Source organism: Colius striatus, chromosome 12, assembly GCF_028858725.1.
Source record: "Colius striatus isolate bColStr4 chromosome 12, bColStr4.1.hap1, whole genome shotgun sequence".
Taxonomy (NCBI): domain Eukaryota; kingdom Metazoa; phylum Chordata; class Aves; order Coliiformes; family Coliidae; genus Colius; species Colius striatus.
The window spans coordinates 27,719,600-27,736,070 of record NC_084770.1 but is presented as its reverse complement, the minus strand read 5'-3'; the positions used below and the strand labels follow the sequence as shown (position 1 = coordinate 27,736,070).

General features: G+C 52.0%; 1 protein-coding gene across 5 annotated transcripts in view; it reads right to left on the bottom strand.

Annotated features, from left to right (window-relative positions):
* FARP2 (FERM, ARH/RhoGEF and pleckstrin domain protein 2) overlaps positions 1-10,153 on the bottom strand; it is a 70,819-nt gene extending 60,666 nt beyond the window's left edge. For 3 of the 5 annotated variants that reach the window (XM_062005857.1, XM_062005861.1, XM_062005862.1), the window contains exons 1-2: positions 9,800-9,876; positions 4,763-4,996 (exon numbers count right to left, since the gene is read on the bottom strand). In XM_062005857.1, coding sequence (XP_061861841.1) covers positions 4,763-4,966 — 204 coding nt within the window. In that variant the 5' untranslated portion in view covers positions 4,967-4,996; positions 9,800-9,876. Of the gene's footprint in view, positions 1-4,762; positions 4,997-9,498; positions 9,754-9,799; positions 9,877-10,122 lie in introns of those variants that run through there. The other 2 variants (XM_062005859.1, XM_062005858.1) reach the window with 2 other exon arrangements.
* Positions 10,154-16,471: the final 6,318 nt, after the last annotated feature.

Here is a 16,471-nt window from a genome sequence, read left to right as displayed (position 1 = left end):
TGCCAACATGTTTTATTGAGAAGCAGGTTACTTGTAGTTTAAAAAGAAAGAACAGACTTGTGTGCTCAAAGCAACCTGGCAAAGCATAGCATGAAATGAAAGGATTTTAGTTCAAGTTTTCCTGCCAGGTAAAACAGGCAGCACTGACATGATTTTATGTGGCTATACAGTGCCACAGAATTCGTCCTCCAGCAGGTGAAAACTGAGGAAAATATTATTATTCTACGATGTTTCCCACTCCCAGGTTTTATTTTACACTCAAGCAGAAGGAGATTGCAAGTGAAGGTATGCCAAGTTCTCCCCAAACACAGCTTGGTAAACCTGAAGCACAATAATCTAAACGTCTTTTTTCTGGGCCACTTCCTCATAGCATAAAAGCTCAATTCATGTATGAAAGTAAGCACACCTATTTCCTGCATAAAGAACAACATATAAACCAAATATTTAATGTCACATTATGGCAGGAATTCCATTAAGTGTCTTCTAAGCCAGTACAAAGAGAAAATTGGGTTACAGAGGAAGACCTTGGAGTCTGCCTGTCCACAGACCATCAAGTAACTATTGCACTGGAGAAAGCAGCTGATATGGCAAGCCTCACTCCCTCCGTGTTGACTTTTTGCTATTTCTCTTACCATGACTTCAAGACAGCACCAGCTTCATAGAATCACAGAATGGTGAGGGTTGGAAGGGACCTTTAGAGATCATCCAGTCCAACCCCCTGCAGAAGCAGATCCCACCTAGATCAGGTCACACAGGAGCATGTCCAGGTGGGTCTTGAAGTCCTCCAAGGAAGGAGTCTCCACAACCCCCCTGGGCAGCCTGTGCCAGAGCTCCCTCACCTCACCTCACCTTGAAAGAGTTTGTTCTTATGTTTAAGTGGAACTGTTTGTGTTCCAGCTTCATCCCATCACCCCTTGTCCTGATTCTTACCTACCATCAGCATTCCTCACCTTGCAACGATGCCGTGCAAAATGGCTCCTGGTTTCCTCTAAGCCAGGTGTATATACTGTACTCCACAGCTTCAACAGCCCAGAGCTCTGGCACTGTAATAACATCACTTCCAATTCTACCACAAATCAACACAAAAGCTTTTGGCAAGTATAAATCACAACTTTGTGTACCCCAAACTCCCACAGCCTGAGTTGCCCTTTGTTGCAGCACATTTTATTGTCTTCAGCAGCCAGCACCAGACAAGGATCATTTCATCAAGTGGTCACTTTGGTGAATTAAACCCAGCCCAGGCCCTTGTCCTTAAGAGTCTGCCACATTTCCATGCTGGTCAAAGGCCTCCAAGCTGAATCTCTCAAGAGGCTCAGGAAGCAGAACTTCTTACTGTCAAACCCTGATTACTCCAAAGTGTGCTCATAGCCTGAATCAAACTGAAGTTTCTGACCAACAATCTAGTAGTCAGCAAAAAACACCATTTGGACAGACTTGACTTGAGGGAAGAGGACAGGTTCCCCATGACATGTCACATGCAAGACTTCAACTGACTGAACAAGCTGGCCAAAACAAGGGGAAAAAACCCACAGCTCCTGCAAATAATTAATACTCCAACCTAGCTTTGGATAGATATGTTTCATTCTGTTCTTTTTTGGGAGGGAAAGGAGAAACCATAAATACCAAACTTGCAGTTTCTTGAACTGTAGAAAGTATTTGAGTATTTCTCCATCCCCTAACAAACAAAAGATTCCCAGAAGAGGAACTCTGCCCCATCACACCTTAAAGAACAGATCCCTTTTCTTGATGAACAAAACTCACAGTTGGAAAGAAAGCCTTACAGTATAGATGGCAAGACAGAGAGAGTGCATTTTAGACAAAGGATAGTGGAATGTAACTCTACCAAACTTTTAACACACTGCTCTAGATAAAACAATAGCATGAATGAAAGTTACAAGGTCAGTCAGAACTGAGTAAAGAAGAACAGTACAATGTCAACTATGGTCTCAGCACAGTAGTTGCCCAAATTCAGGTGTTGAGAGAAAACTGAGATGTTTCCTGAAATGAGGAACTCTCTTGTCATGATGGGAAAAAACAACAAAGGTACTGCACTGTGGCCCAGTTGGAACAAAGTACTTTCCTGCAGGAGACTGCAGGTGGGGCCCTGAAAGCAGAGATAAGCAACCTATGTTTGAAGCTAATGGAGGAAGCCAGTGGAGCAGGGGAAGCAACGGTCAGACTATTGTTAGCTGTTAGGAACAAGGACCAAGCACACTGACTCTTACTGCAACATGTGAAACAGGTACACATGCAGCAAGACTAGAGAGGCTAAAGTTAATGAGAAGGTGTGCTCACAGCAGTGAAGGTGTGAAATGATGAGTGCCTGGATGGGACAAGTTCTATCAGTTTAGTAAAACAGTACCATCAGGAGATGGCCTGCTGAAGGAAATGGAGGTGAATGCAAACTACATGATTGGTCAGACAGGTGAGAGTGGAGTATGACTCACAGCAGTCAAATAAATAACGAGAGTGAGGAATTTACAGGGTTTTTTACATATGAAGCTTGATGTTGACACAAGTATCAAAACCAAGTTTTATCAGGCAAAGGCTGACGACTTAGAGCTGAGGGACAACAGCTAAGACATCAGAAAGATCTGAGCCACAGCTGAAATTCTGTTTGGTGGAAAGACTAACACCGTGCTGTTAAGATAAGACAAGGGGTTAAGATCAGTTAAACTGGACCTGCCAGACAGCAATGGAGATAACTGGAAGGATATACAGCCAAGACTGATCTGGTAGGCAAAGGAGAACCTGGTCAACACAGTTTCAGAAAACAAGGTCTTGTGAAAACAGACAACCACACTGAGCACATGGGGAATGAGGGAATGAAGGGAGGGTGCTCAGGGGTTAGGGAGCAGTGGAGAAGCTAGTGCAGAGCTCCAGAATGGGACCATAGGGCCACCCGAGCATCAGGGGACCTGGAGCTTGGAAAGGATCCTGAGGTTGTCAGAGGTGAGCATAGTCAAAGGATTTCCCCTCAGTAACAGATCAAAGACAACAAAGCAGGCTTTGACTGGGTCAGAAAGAGACAGGTAAGAATTATAAGTAAGATGAAGAAGGTAAAGTTACTGAGGCAAATGGAAGATCTGTGTGAGAAGAGCAGAGTTGGTACAAATTTGACAAGGAAGAGAAGGAAAGCATCTATGCTAACATACAGGAGACTTCTAGTCACTGGCTTCATGTAATAAAGCAGAAAATTGGAGTTATAAATTCCTTCTCCATTTTATCAGCTTACCAGCTTTCAAAATTACAGGGATGGGAGGCTGCTTGGGGTTTGTTTGTTGGTTTTTTATGTTTTAGCATAAACATCTACACCAACATGGAAAAAAACCCACCACACTTCAGAATCAGAGAATCGTAGAATGGTGGGGTTGGAAGGGACCTTTAGACATCATCCAGTCCAACCCCCCTGCAGAAGCAGGGTCACCTAGATCAGGTCACACAGGAACATGTCCAGGTGGGTCTTGAAGCCCTCCAAGGAAGGAGCCTCCACAGCCCCTCTGGGCAGCCTGTGCCAGGGCTCCCTCACAGAAACACTGAAACAGTTTTTTCTTATGTTTAAGTGGAACTGTTTGTGTTCCAGCTTCATCCCATCACCCCTTGTCCTGTTACTATCTACTATAGAAAAGAGGGATGTCCCAACCTCCTGACACCCACCCTTTAGATAGTTATACATGTTAATGAGATCCCCCCTCAGTCTCCTCTTCTCCAGACTAAACAGCCCCAGTTCCCGCAGCCTTTCCTCATATGAAAGATGTTCCATTCCCCTGATACCAAAGTCATCAGATGTTATTTCAAACACATTCTAACAAGTTAAAAATAAGAGAGGGGTTTTTTGTATGCAGGAAATGAGGGACAGACAGGTTTGCTGTACTCCAGGTGTGCTCAAGGATTCCATGTTTGAGAGCTGAACAGCTGGACAGCAATCTGTACACAACAGTCTAGAGATCTCCAGAGCAATCTCTAGTCCCAAAAGTCACTGCTTCTTTAGAACTCCACACCTTTTCAATCTATTTGTAAGAACCTGTTTAAGTCTATGTAACAAACCGAGGCTACGAGTGCTATTTGTAAAGTCAGTTTGATGCCAACGTGGAATATCTGAGTCTCTTCAGTAGAACAGAGTTGTTTTCCAACAAGTAGATCTTTAGGCAAGCCAAAATGAGAAGCCTGAGGTTAGCACTGGGAAACAAGAATTTGGAAAATAGAAGCGTTTTGCTGTTTAAAAATAGAGACACCCCAATTTGAGCATGGGCTGCCTCTCCCAAGAATCATTTCCCCACTGCCAGGCAAGTATACTCTTAAATACCAACTCCCAGAAACACTGCCCACTCCTCTGGTGCCTCAAAGCAGCAAGCAAAAACGTTCAAGTAGGACCAAGTCTACTTGAAGAGGATACTATTTATCCATCCCTTTAATAATTTCTAATGAAAAAAGCAGCTCTTCTGCTCTCCCAATTGCCAAGGCAACAACCTGCATGTGGCTTGGTAAGCAAGAACAGAAGGCAGTTGGTGTTCCCTCAAAGTAAATAAGAGCTCAAGCTACTTGTTACAGGACGTGCCTGTATTTAAAGTCTGTTAAAAACATAAAATGCCTGTTACACTTAAAGGATTTCTAAAACAAGATGTGCTACTCATTTATCTACTTGTGGATGGAATTCCTGCAGGAACCTCATAACTTCCCAGCCCCGTATAGCAGCACATCCTGCAAGCTCTGCATGTTTAGAAGTGGTGTGTGCTTGAAATCAGGTTTAAACCTCTCTTACCTCAATGTCAAGAACTTCCACTGTGTTGTCCAACATCTTGATTTTGATTGGCAGGTCCCGCTCGTGGCTCTTGGCAGGTGACGATGCCATTGCAGTGGAGAGGTTCTGTCCTGGCTCCAAGGTACTCACTCCTGTGGTCTTCTGGACACCCAAACGAGAGCCAGGAGTCTGCAGGACTCTGTATGTTCCTTCTATCTCTCCCATCTTTCAACTGCAAGCTGAGTTTAAAGAAACCTGGAAGAAAGTAGAGGATTGCAGCCTGAAAAACACTTTTCCAAATATATCCCATTTGAAAATGCTACCCACTGAAGCACTATCACACACAAAGTCCTTATTTAAGGCTCTTCTGTCAAAACCAACCTGGTCAAAAACCCATCTGCCAGGAAGAAAAACAAGTGGCAAGAACAGTAACTGCTCCCACACATGATTAGGAAATGGGATACTCAAGCCTTGTGCCGTCCTCATCTACTGACATTTTAATTTCTGGTTAATTTTTCTGCCAATTCAGTTTCTTAAAGCAGGTCACCACGGCCTGGACATTGCTGACAGCACAGGAAAAGTGCCCAGAGCAGGCAGTGGGGGTATGGCAGGAGTGGCTTCCACTGCTCCAGAGCCGTCCTGCAGCCCGCACTACGTCCGGCCGCACCCCGAGATAAAGGAATGATTAACTTCCATCATCCCCCAAAAACAATGACTCACACATCCCCTAACTGCTCCAACCAAGTCTGGCAGCTCAGAGTCTTCATAAGGCAGATTTCTGCCACAGATAACAGTTCTCCACCTGATTAGCAACACCGTGCTGTGCCCAGATTAGGCCAGTGGGCAAAGACCTCCATTACAGACATCCACACCAGTTTGAGTAGGTCGATCCTTTCACAGCTTGGTGGAAGCCATTGCAGAGCTCTTAAGCTGACATGGGGGAAAAAATCCCCACATGAGCAGCAGTAAGGCAAAGCAGTGATGCAAACATGCTCAGGAGGCAATGAGCCCAAGAAAGCTACAGCCCCACGCTCACCAGTGGCGAGCATGAAGAATACAAGAACACACAGGGTGCTCTGCAGAAACACACACAGAAATCAATCAGCTCCGTGGTGCTTTTGGTTGCATTTCCAAACACCATGCTGTGCCCAAACAAGCAAAAGTGTGTGGACACTGATGCAGGGGACAGCCTCAGCCTGGCCACCACATTACAAAAAAATCCAACAGTGTCAGATTATTGCCTTGCAAAAAACGTGTTTTGTCTAAAAAGAGAGAGGCAGATCATGAAAACATTCCTTTGTTCCTCTGTGCTCTGAGTAGGTAGGCAGCCTGCTCTGTGGATGTACATGAAGCCAGCCTCACACATTGTTAAATACTAGGGGGATGTTGAGGTTCTAATCCTTGCAAACACTGAGACTGGCCACACATCTTCCTGGCTTGCAGACCAGCGGGCTTTAATGTTTTGGGGTTTTTTTATTTGTAGACCATGAGGTTCAACAAGGACAGGGCAGAGTCCTGCAGCTGGGAAGGAACAACCCCCTACACCAGGACAGGCTGGGGGTGACCTGCTGGAGAGCAGCTCTGCAGAGAGAGACCTGGGAGTGCTGATTGATAATAAGCTAAATATGAGCCAGCAATGTGCCCTCGTGGCCAAGAAGCCAATGGCAGCCTGGGGGCAGCAAGAAGAGTGTGGGCAGCAGGTCAAGGGAGGTTCTTCTGCCCCTCTACTCTGCCCTGATGAGGCCTCATCTGGAGTCCTGTGTCCAGTTCTGGGCTCCTCAGCTCAAGAGGGACAGGGAAGTGCTGCAGAGAGGCCAGTGCAGGGACACCAAGATGATCAGGGGAATGGAACATCTTTCATAGGAGGAAAGGCTGCAGGAACTGGGGCTGTTTAGTCTGGAGAAGAGGAGACTGAGGGGGGATCTTATTAACATTTATAAATATCTAAAGGGTGGGTGTCAGGAGGTTGGGACATCCCTCTTTTCTATAGTAGCCAGCAACAGGACAAGGGGTGATGGGATGAAGCTGGAACACAAACAGTTCCACTTAAACATAAGAACAAACTGTTTCAGTGAGGGAGCCCTGGCACAGGCTGCCCAGAGGGGCTGTGGAGGCTCCTTCCTTGGAGGGCTTCAAGACCCACTTGGACACATTCCTGTGCGACCTGATCTAGGTGACCCTGCTTCTGCAGGGGGGTTGGACTGGATGATCTCTAAAGGTCCCTTCCAACCTCCCCCCTTTCTATGATTCTATTACCCTTGTACAGCTAAACTCCCACAGGAGAAGAGACAGATGCCTCCTACCTAACTGTGCCTGCAACACAGCTTGCTTGGCTTGGTGGCTGCAGAGCCCTTGGCAGCGCTGTAGAACCCTGTCCAAGCAGCACATCTCGAGATCACTGCAGAGCCACCCCAGCCTCCCCACTGACCACACACACGACCAGAAGGATGACCTCAACCTTAAAAGTGGGCAGACTGACCTACAGGCTTTAGGTCACCAATTATCAGAGAGAAACTTTCTCAGACTCCTTTGTGTACATCCTTTCACCGAACTGGCCAGTTTGTGTGGCCACCAGGCCAAGGGGGAAAACATTTAGGTCACAAATGTTAAAACCAGCACAACAGCAAAAAGAAACTAAAAACAAAATCAGCAGAGACAGTGGCCCAGGTTACAGCTCTAACTGCTAATCTGAAGAGAAGCATAGCATAATGGCATCTATATCCCCAGCGTCCTGTGTCCCTTATAACTTCACCATACAGTAACATTTAGCTCCTACTGTTCAGCTTAGGAGCAACTGAAGTCCCCCAGAATCAGTTATACCCCTCACAAGGCTATTTATTAGACAACAGCTCTTAAAATTATCACTCCATGAACACAGTCTGCATAAACAGCTACTGGAAGGGAGAAACACTACAGTTCCTCAAAAGGAAACTGAGGGGACCAGTGACAGCTGAACCTGTGCACAGAGCAGCCCGTGGCACAGAGGTTTTGTTGATGAAACCAGTTGGCTCCCAAAGGCAAGGCAGGCAGGTGACTCAACTCTGGGCAAAACAAGGATCTCCTGGGTACCCTTCTGAACTTTGGTTACCAGCCAGGAGAGACCAAATTCATCTCAAATATAAACTGCAGGTGTCTCTCCTCATAGGTACTAACAGCAAAAGCAAACTCAACAGTGCCAGGCCTCGCATCTTCCTGATGATATGTTCCTAAAAACACTTGCCACTAGACTAGTCCCCAGCCAGGATATATTCAGATCTCAAAGGGCTAACAAGCACCGAAGCAGACAGCTGGATGTGCAGAAGCAAGGCTCATTCCCCAGAAAAGCAGCGTCCTGCCCGCTGTGTGGCAGCTCTGAGCATCTCCCCCGCCACATCCAGTGCTCTCCTGGTGCACGCTACTCACGCTGTTACAACCATCACAAACCCCCAGATAGCCTGGCTTGCTCCACCTGCCTCAAAAAAGAAAAGTAGGAGGGGTACAAACCAAGACAAGCCCTGCTTCCAGGTTCATCACCAGTTACATGTAACTGGATGACAAAGGACATTTCTTACCAACCACCATTGTGCCGTGAGTTGGGAAGCGTTTCAGTTAAAGCATCTGCTAAATGAAAGGCAAAGGAAAAAGAGTGAAGTCTGAGACAGCTGCAAGCAGCGGAGAGAAAGGCTCCACAGGCAGGGCAGGAAAAGCCTCCAACAGCACTCAGAGCCTCGCACCTGAGGCAAGCCAGAGCAAGGCCTCATTTACCTCCTCACCAACACAAAAGCAAAATGCAGCGTTACCACAGTATTAGTGGTTCTAAGAAAACAGATCTGGCGTGCATTCACCCATCCTGAACTTCACCCTGAGTGCTTATGCTGCTAATTTCCCTTAAAACAGGACCAGGCACCAAGGCTAAACCAGCTCCATGAAGCACACTGACAAAACGGTCATGGATCTCAGCCCCAAGTGAAAGAGCAGGTGGAACAAAACTTGTCAGATTTAGGTACCTACATACTTTTTGTTGCTGTTTTGAAACAGATTCTAAATCATGATTGTCTTTTACTTGGATGGAATAAGCTTATTTTCCACAAACAAGACACCATTTTTCAGCTAGCAGCAAATCTGGACAGGCAGCTTACAGGTGAGGATACACCGAGGGCTTCCAAAGAAACTGCTCAGAGTGCAGTGTCTTTTGGCCAGAGTGACTGAAACTCTCCACCTGCCACCGCCACGGAAGGCTGGCCTGAAGCAGAGGCAGCTTCCCAGCTGCTGGCGGAAGGAATCCCCACACCTGAGCTGCAGGGAAGCACTCTCATCACGAGCTCTCAAAGCGAGCCCCTTCAGGCTGCCAGAAGCAAACTTTCTTCTTCTAACCATTCTCACTAGACAGGAGCAACCTCCTAATAGTGCTAGCTTAAGGCAGAACCGACGGAGGGGTGGCATCGGGAGTCCAACAACTGCAAGGAAGGAGGATGAAGGCTGAGGCCCAGGCGCCGCAGGAGAACGCGTCGCGCTGAAGCCCGGAGCCCGCGCTCCCGTTACCGACACCACCGAGAGGCTGGCCCGGCTCAGCCCTGCAGGGACCACACGCCTGCCTGGAAGGAGACGGATGCGCGGGGAGGGCAGTGCGGGGGAAGAAAGCCAGACAAGCAGGGCTCTAGGAGCGTTACGATACAGCACCATCCCCCGCACCCCCAGCACCGCGCCCGGCGGGCTCGCTGCTCCCGGCAGGGAGACGGTTGCGGCCGGGAAGCGGAGAGGCGCAGATGCTCACTTACAGTGTAAGGGGAAAGCCCCGCACCAGCCAGATCCCCAAGCTCCAGGGTCGAGAAGCGAGGCCCGCAGGCCTCCGGCGGGCGGCCAGGCCCCCTCCCCGGCCGGGCTCCCACGCCTAAGCCTCCGCCCGGGGCCGCAGCGCTCGACAGCGGCCGCGGCCGGCAGAAACGCCCGGTGCGCAAGCAGCCGAGCCACGGGCCGGGCCGCTGGCCTGGGGAGGCCACTCGCCGGCAGCCTCGCCTCTGAGCTCAGCCCCTGCCCGCTGCCCCCGACCGCCGCAGGAACCGCCGCGCCGCGCCTCACCTCAGCGCCGAGGCCCCGCCGGGCCGCCCGGCCCCATCCTGCCGCGCGCCGCCGCAGCCCCGCACCGCCCCTCAGCCCCGCACCGCCCCTCAGCGCCGCACCGCCCCTCAGCCTCACACCGCCCCTCAGCCTCACACGCCACGGCTTAGCCCCGCACCGCCCCTCAGCCCCGCACCGCCCCTCAGCGCTGCACCGCCCCTCAGCCCCACACGGCCCGGCTCAGGCCCGCACCGCCCCCCAGCTCCGCACCGCCCCCCAGCCCCGCACCGCCCCTCAGGCCCGCACCGCCCCTCAGCCTCGCACGCCACGGCTCAGCCCCTCACCGCCCCTCAGCCTCACACCGCCCCTCAGCCTCAGCCTCACACGCCACGGCTTAGCCCCGCACCGCCCCTCAGCGCCACACCGCCCCTCAGCGCCACACCGCCCCTCAGCCCCGCACCGCCCCTCAGCCCCGCACCGCCCCTCAGCGCCACACCGCCCCTCAGCCCCGCACCGCCCCTCAGCGCCACACCGCCCCTCAGCCCCGCACCGCCCCTCAGCCTCGCACGCCACGGCTCAGCCCCGCACCGCCCCTCAGCTCAGCACCGCCCCTCAGCCTCACACGCCACGGCTCAGCCCCGCACCGCCCCTCAGGCCCACACGCCACGGCTCAGCCCCTCACCGCCCCTCAGCCTCACACCGCCCCTCAGCCTCAGCCTCACACGCCACGGCTTAGCCCCGCACCGCCCCTCAGCGCCACACCGCCCCTCAGCCCCGCACCGCCCCTCAGCGCCACACCGCCCCTCAGCCCCGCACCGCCCCTCAGCCCCGCACCGCCCCTCAGCCTCGCACGCCACGGCTCAGCCCCGCACCGCCCCTCAGCTCAGCACCGCCCCTCAGCCTCGCACGCCACGGCTCAGCCCCGCACCGCCCCTCAGCCCCACACGCCACGGCTCAGCCCCTCACCGCCCCTCAGCCTCACACCGCCCCTCAGCCTCAGCCTCACACGCCACGGCTTAGCCCCTCACCGCCCTTCAGCGCCACACCGCCCCTCAGCCTCACACCGCCCCTCAGCCCCGCACCGCCCCTCAGCCTCACACCGCCCCTCAGCCTCGCACGCCACGGCTCAGCCCCGCACCGCCCCTCAGCCTCACACGCCACGGCTCAGCCCCGCACCGCCCCTCAGCCCCGCACCGCCCCTCAGCCTCGCACGCCACGGCTCAGCCCCGCACCGCCCCTCAGCCTCACACGCCACGGCTCAGCCCCGCACCGCCCCTCAGCCCCGCACCGCCCCTCAGCCTCGCACGCCACGGCTCAGCCCCGCACCGCCCCTCAGCCTCACACGCCACGGCTCAGCCCCGCACCGCCCCTCAGCCCCGCACCGCCCCTCAGCCCCACACGCCACGGCTCAGCCCCGCACCGCCCCTCAGCCTCACACGCCACGGCTCAGCCCCGCACCGCCCCTCAGCCCCGCACCGCCCCTCAGCCTCGCACGCCACGGCTCAGCCCCGCACCGCCCCTCAGCCTCACACGCCACGGCTCAGCCCCGCACCGCCCCTCAGCCCCGCACCGCCCCTCAGCCTCACACCGCCCCTCAGCCTCACACGCCACGGCTCAGCCCCGCACCGCCCCTCAGCCCCACACGCCACGGCTCAGCCTCACACCGCCCCTCAGCCTCACGCGCCACGGCTCACCCCGCACCGCCCCTCAGCCCCGCACCGCCCCTCAGCCCCACACGCCACGGCTCAGCCCCGCACCGCTCCTCAGCCTCACACCGCCCCTCAGCCTCACGCGCCACGGCTCACCCCGCACCGCCCCTCAGCCTCACACGCCACGGCTCACCCCGCACCGCCCCTCAGCCTCACACGCCACGGCTCAGCCCGCACCGCCCCTCAGCCCCACACGCCACGGCTCAGCCCGCACCGCCCCTCAGCCCCGCGCTCCTACCCTGCCCCTGGGCCACAACAACCCCAGGCACTGCTCGCGGCTGGGGCAGAGGGGCGGGAAAGCTCCTGGAGGAAAAGGGCCTGGGGGGGTTGGTGCCAGCGGCTGAACAGGAGGCAGCAGCGTGCCCAGGGGGACAAGGAGGCCAAGGGCAGCCTGGCTGGGCTCAGCAGCAGCGTGGCAGCAGGAGCAGGGCAGGGATTGTCCCCTGTGCTGGGCCGTGGGGAGGCTGCAGCTCCAGGGCTGTGTCAGTGCTGGGCCCCTCACTCACTACCACAGGGACACTGAGGGGCTGCAGCGTGGCCAGAGCCGGGCACAGAGCTGGGGAAGGGGCTGAGGGGAGAGAGGAGCTCTCTCTGACCCTCCCTGAGAGGAGGTTGTGGTGAGGTGGTGTGTCAGTCTCTGTTGCCAAGTAATGAATGACAGAACAAGGGGAAACAGCCTTGAGTTGCCCCCTGGGAGGTTTAGATTGGAGATGAGGAACAATTTTTTCCCCTGAGAGGGTTGTCACACCGGCACAGGCTGCCCGGGGAGGTGTGGGAATCCCCATCCCTAGAGACATTTAAAAGATGCACAGATGAGGTGCTGAGGGACATGGTTTAGTGGTGGGCTTGGCAGTGTGAAGTGAGTGGTTGGACTCGGCCCTGTGACTCTGTGAAATGCAAAGAGCCACCTTGAGAACGTGACCTTTTCGCAATGATTTGAAAAACAAAATATGACTTTTATATTAATGAGACACATAAATCGTGCAGAACAGCCCTTTCAACCCAGAGCAGCTCCACCACTCTCACCCACAGAAAGGAGCAGCTCACAAATCTAATGAGTGACTCCTGACGAGCACCATTCTCATCTCTTAAAAAGAAAACAAGATACAAGGTGTTAAACGTCACATTATTGCTTCTCCTGAGAAAAGTGAAACGGAGCTGAAGACTTTCAGGCATATGAAAGGGAATAAATCAGGGAAGAGACAAAAGTATAAGCAGCAGTTTCAGTAACTCCATGGGTAAAAGCATCTGTCATCCCAATAAGCCAAAGCACTTGCTTCGGTACCCTGCCATCTGCACTGAGCTCCCACAGCCCATGCAAATGCAGCAGCTGATTTGAAGCTTAAGCACTACCACAGTTTCACAGCCCCTGAAGTGCGGGCACTTGGGAGTAATCTTCATTTCAATCACTGGCTCTAAGAGATAAAAAGAGCACCAAAAGTTTACCGTGCAAAAAAAAAAAAAGCAGCTGCTGAGGAGCTGAAGAACAAATCTGAATGGGATTAAAGACACCTACGACAACAGTCAGAGGGAGGAAGCAACAATTACAGATGCAGTAAAGCCTATAGAAGCGTTGGCACCCTGCTCTGTCCGCTGCACTGTATGCTGCTGACTTTCATTGCTCACACATAGAATCACAGAATGGTGGGGTTGGAAGGGAGCTTTAGAGATCATCCAGTCCAACCCCCCTGCAGAAGCAGGGTCACCTAGATCAGGTCACACAGGAACATGTCCAGGTGAGTCTTGAAGCCCTCCAAGGAAGGAGCCTCCACAGCCCCTCTGGGCAGCCTGTGCCAGGGCTCCCTCACTGAAACACTGACACAGTTTTTTCTTATGTTTAAGTGGAACTGTTTGTGTTCCAGCTTCATCCCACCACCCCTTGTCCTGTTACTAGCTACTATAGAAAAGAGGGATGTCCCAACCTCCTGACACCCACCCTTTAGATATTTATACATGTTAATAAGATCCCCCCTCAGTCTCCTCTTCTCCAGACTAAACAGCCCCAATTCCTGCAGCCTTTTCTCGTATGAAAGATGTTCCAGTCCCCTGATCATCTTGGTGTCCCTGCACTGGCCTCTCTGCAGCACTTCCCTGTCCCTCTTGAGCTGAGGAGCCCAGAACTGGACACAGGACTCCAGATGAGGCCTCAGCAGGGCAGAGTAGAGGGGAGCAGAACCTCCCTCGACCTGCTGGCCACACTCTTCTTGATGCATCCCAGGCTGCCACTGGCTTCTTGCCCACGAGGGCAATGACATAATGTGAATGACATAACGTGTCATTTACTGCACTAAAACAATCCAGTGACGAAAAGGCACCAAAGGTTCTGTGTGTTTAAGCATCCACGTATCCAGCACCTCTGTTTCTACACACAGCTCATCTCCTTCTCTGCCCCATAGGCAAAAAAAGCCTGTGCTCTCAGACCAGCAGGAGCTTAGCAGGAGGCACAAGTATTCCCCTGAGAACAGGTTACCTGCCATGAACCTCAGCCTTCAGGATTGTCTTTGTGCCTGCCTTCCCAGTTCTTCAGGGCAGACAATATTGTCCCTGCTGATGGTACCTGGCAGCTACTGCTGCCTAGATGTTAAAATCTTTCTGTAACAGGTTCTCTCTCATATATCTATATAGATAAGAAAACTAGAACAGAGATACCAGTCACTGTAACAGGTGACTTTTCCCTGTTAGAGAATTCACCCCCCATTTCCTTGTTTGTACCTGAGTGCTTAGGACCAGGCTACAAAGGGACATGGCACCACCTGTCATCTTCAGTTCCCTCCACCACAAGCATTGGGAGGGACAGGAAAGGACAAGGCTCCACTTTTACAAGCTAGAACAAGAAGAATGTCATTGCACATGACAATCAGCTGTTGCTGATTTTATCCTTGTGAGATAAAAAGCAATAGTGAGGTATAACTCATCCACTCAACTAATATTGCAGCGAGTCTACCTCATATTCTCCTCTTGGCCTGAGGAGGACAATTAAAATTACCCTTTTACTACACTATGGTGTCATCTCTTTCTTTAATCACCTTTCTGGATGTGGATGGAGGAAATCCTTCAGAGCAGGCTCCTTCTCCAAGAAAAACAGCAGATGGAAAGGTTTCTTCCTGTGCAAATCCTTCATCACAGCAGAGAGAAAGGCTGTGGGCTGAAGAATCACACCTATGCTAATTGTGCTAGTACATCCTTTCCAAAGCTCTGCTCTATCTCATAACAAGAAGGCAAGCAACTCCAAACACTGACATTACACTTGCTGGTTGTCACTCTTCCTTCCCATCACCCCTGAGGACCTGGTGGCACTGCCAGCTGTAGAGCACCTCAGAGGCCCACTGAGGGAACAATTCTCATTTCTACAGAGGTCTTTACATCTTAGGGCTGATTGTCATGACAATTAGAGCCCATCTCACAGTCACACTCCTGATCTGAAAGTGTTTCATGCCAGATGAGCTGAGTCAAGTACTCTGCAGTTCGTGTGGCAGAACCAGACAGGAAAATAGTTGCCTTGTCTCACCGACCCAGTCTCGGGATTCCCTTCCACGCTGACTCAGACAGCTCAGTGGGGACTGGGATGTGTGGGTCGCCCAGAAACTCCTCAACCTGCCTACCTCACAGCTCAGGATGGCATCAGACCATTTCTCAAACAGGAAAACCAAGCCAACTCTGCAATTATGGCCAAATGTTGTTCTGTACTCACAGCCCACTTATGCCCAGGTGAAAACATGAAAGAGAAGGGAGTGAAATCACAGAATTTGATCAATACACTGACTGTGAGAAACAAAAGGCAAAAGACTCAAGCCAAGGCAAACAGGACCTGCCAGGTAACCAGGGATTTGATCCACGTGACCAGCACAAAGAACGAATTAACACAGACATACCTGTGACTTTCTGATCTTCCAGCGGGTTCCTGGACTGTTAACACTGACCTGGAGGCACAGAAGTGCTGTTCTTCACCAGCAATGACCAGAGGAACTCCACAAACTGAATGCACTTTGTGCTACTGGCAGAGAGACCACGTCAAAGGTACTCCTCACGAGCCACATCTTGCTAAATCAACTAGGGAAACACATTTCCATGCTACAGAACTTTGTAGACTTGGTGGGGGGTTGGTTTCCACCTCCAGTTGTAGCTGCACACCTCAGCTTTTCAGGTTGCTCCCCTCTGGGGCACGTTTCAGGAGCCCTTCTACACACACTCTACCTAGCAGTGACATTGTCCTTTATAAAGTGCAAAGACCACTTGCCTCACACTCCAGCCTAGAATTAAACTTTCCATGTTGACCAATCCCTCTGAACAGGCCTAGGCACTTATGTACATGGGGAAACTCTGCTAGTCTGCTAACAGCAAAAATTAGTGGATGGAATCCTTTCTTGCAACCACCCACTTTGACTTTCATAATGGTGTCTGTGTTTTAAGCTAGCTCTCATGGTGAAAGTGGCAATTACAACAAACAAATGAAGCCTGGCCGGCGCTTGCTCTGCAGCTTCTTCCAGCCTGATCAGCACTTGTCTGAACATGTTCTCCCCAGCCAGAAGGTTCCAGCTATTGCCAGCAGCAGCTCTGAACCGACAGCACAGAAGATCACCAGCATACACGAGCTACAAGTGGCAAAGACACAGAGCTGCTGAGCCACAGCACGAAAACAGAAGTCCGACAGGCAGCACAGATACAACCCAGCCGTGTATTGCCTCCATGTGGCAAACCCATCCTATTGCAGAAGGGTGGAAATATCCCCTGAACTCCCAACAACTTGCTTTAAACCATATCCTAAGGCTTTTCAATAGGTGTGAGCTCTCTGACTGTCACAACCTGAACACGAGGCAGACATGAAACAGTCTTTTCTACAACTATGTGTTTCTTCCCCTCTTTTTTCTGACCAAAACCTCCATGGTGAGGTTAACCAAGCATGCAAGCCCTAAACAGCCCCTCTGTACAACTGGGAGTGTCAGAAAGCTCTCCCTCCACTCCCTTTTAAACCAAAACCCCCAAA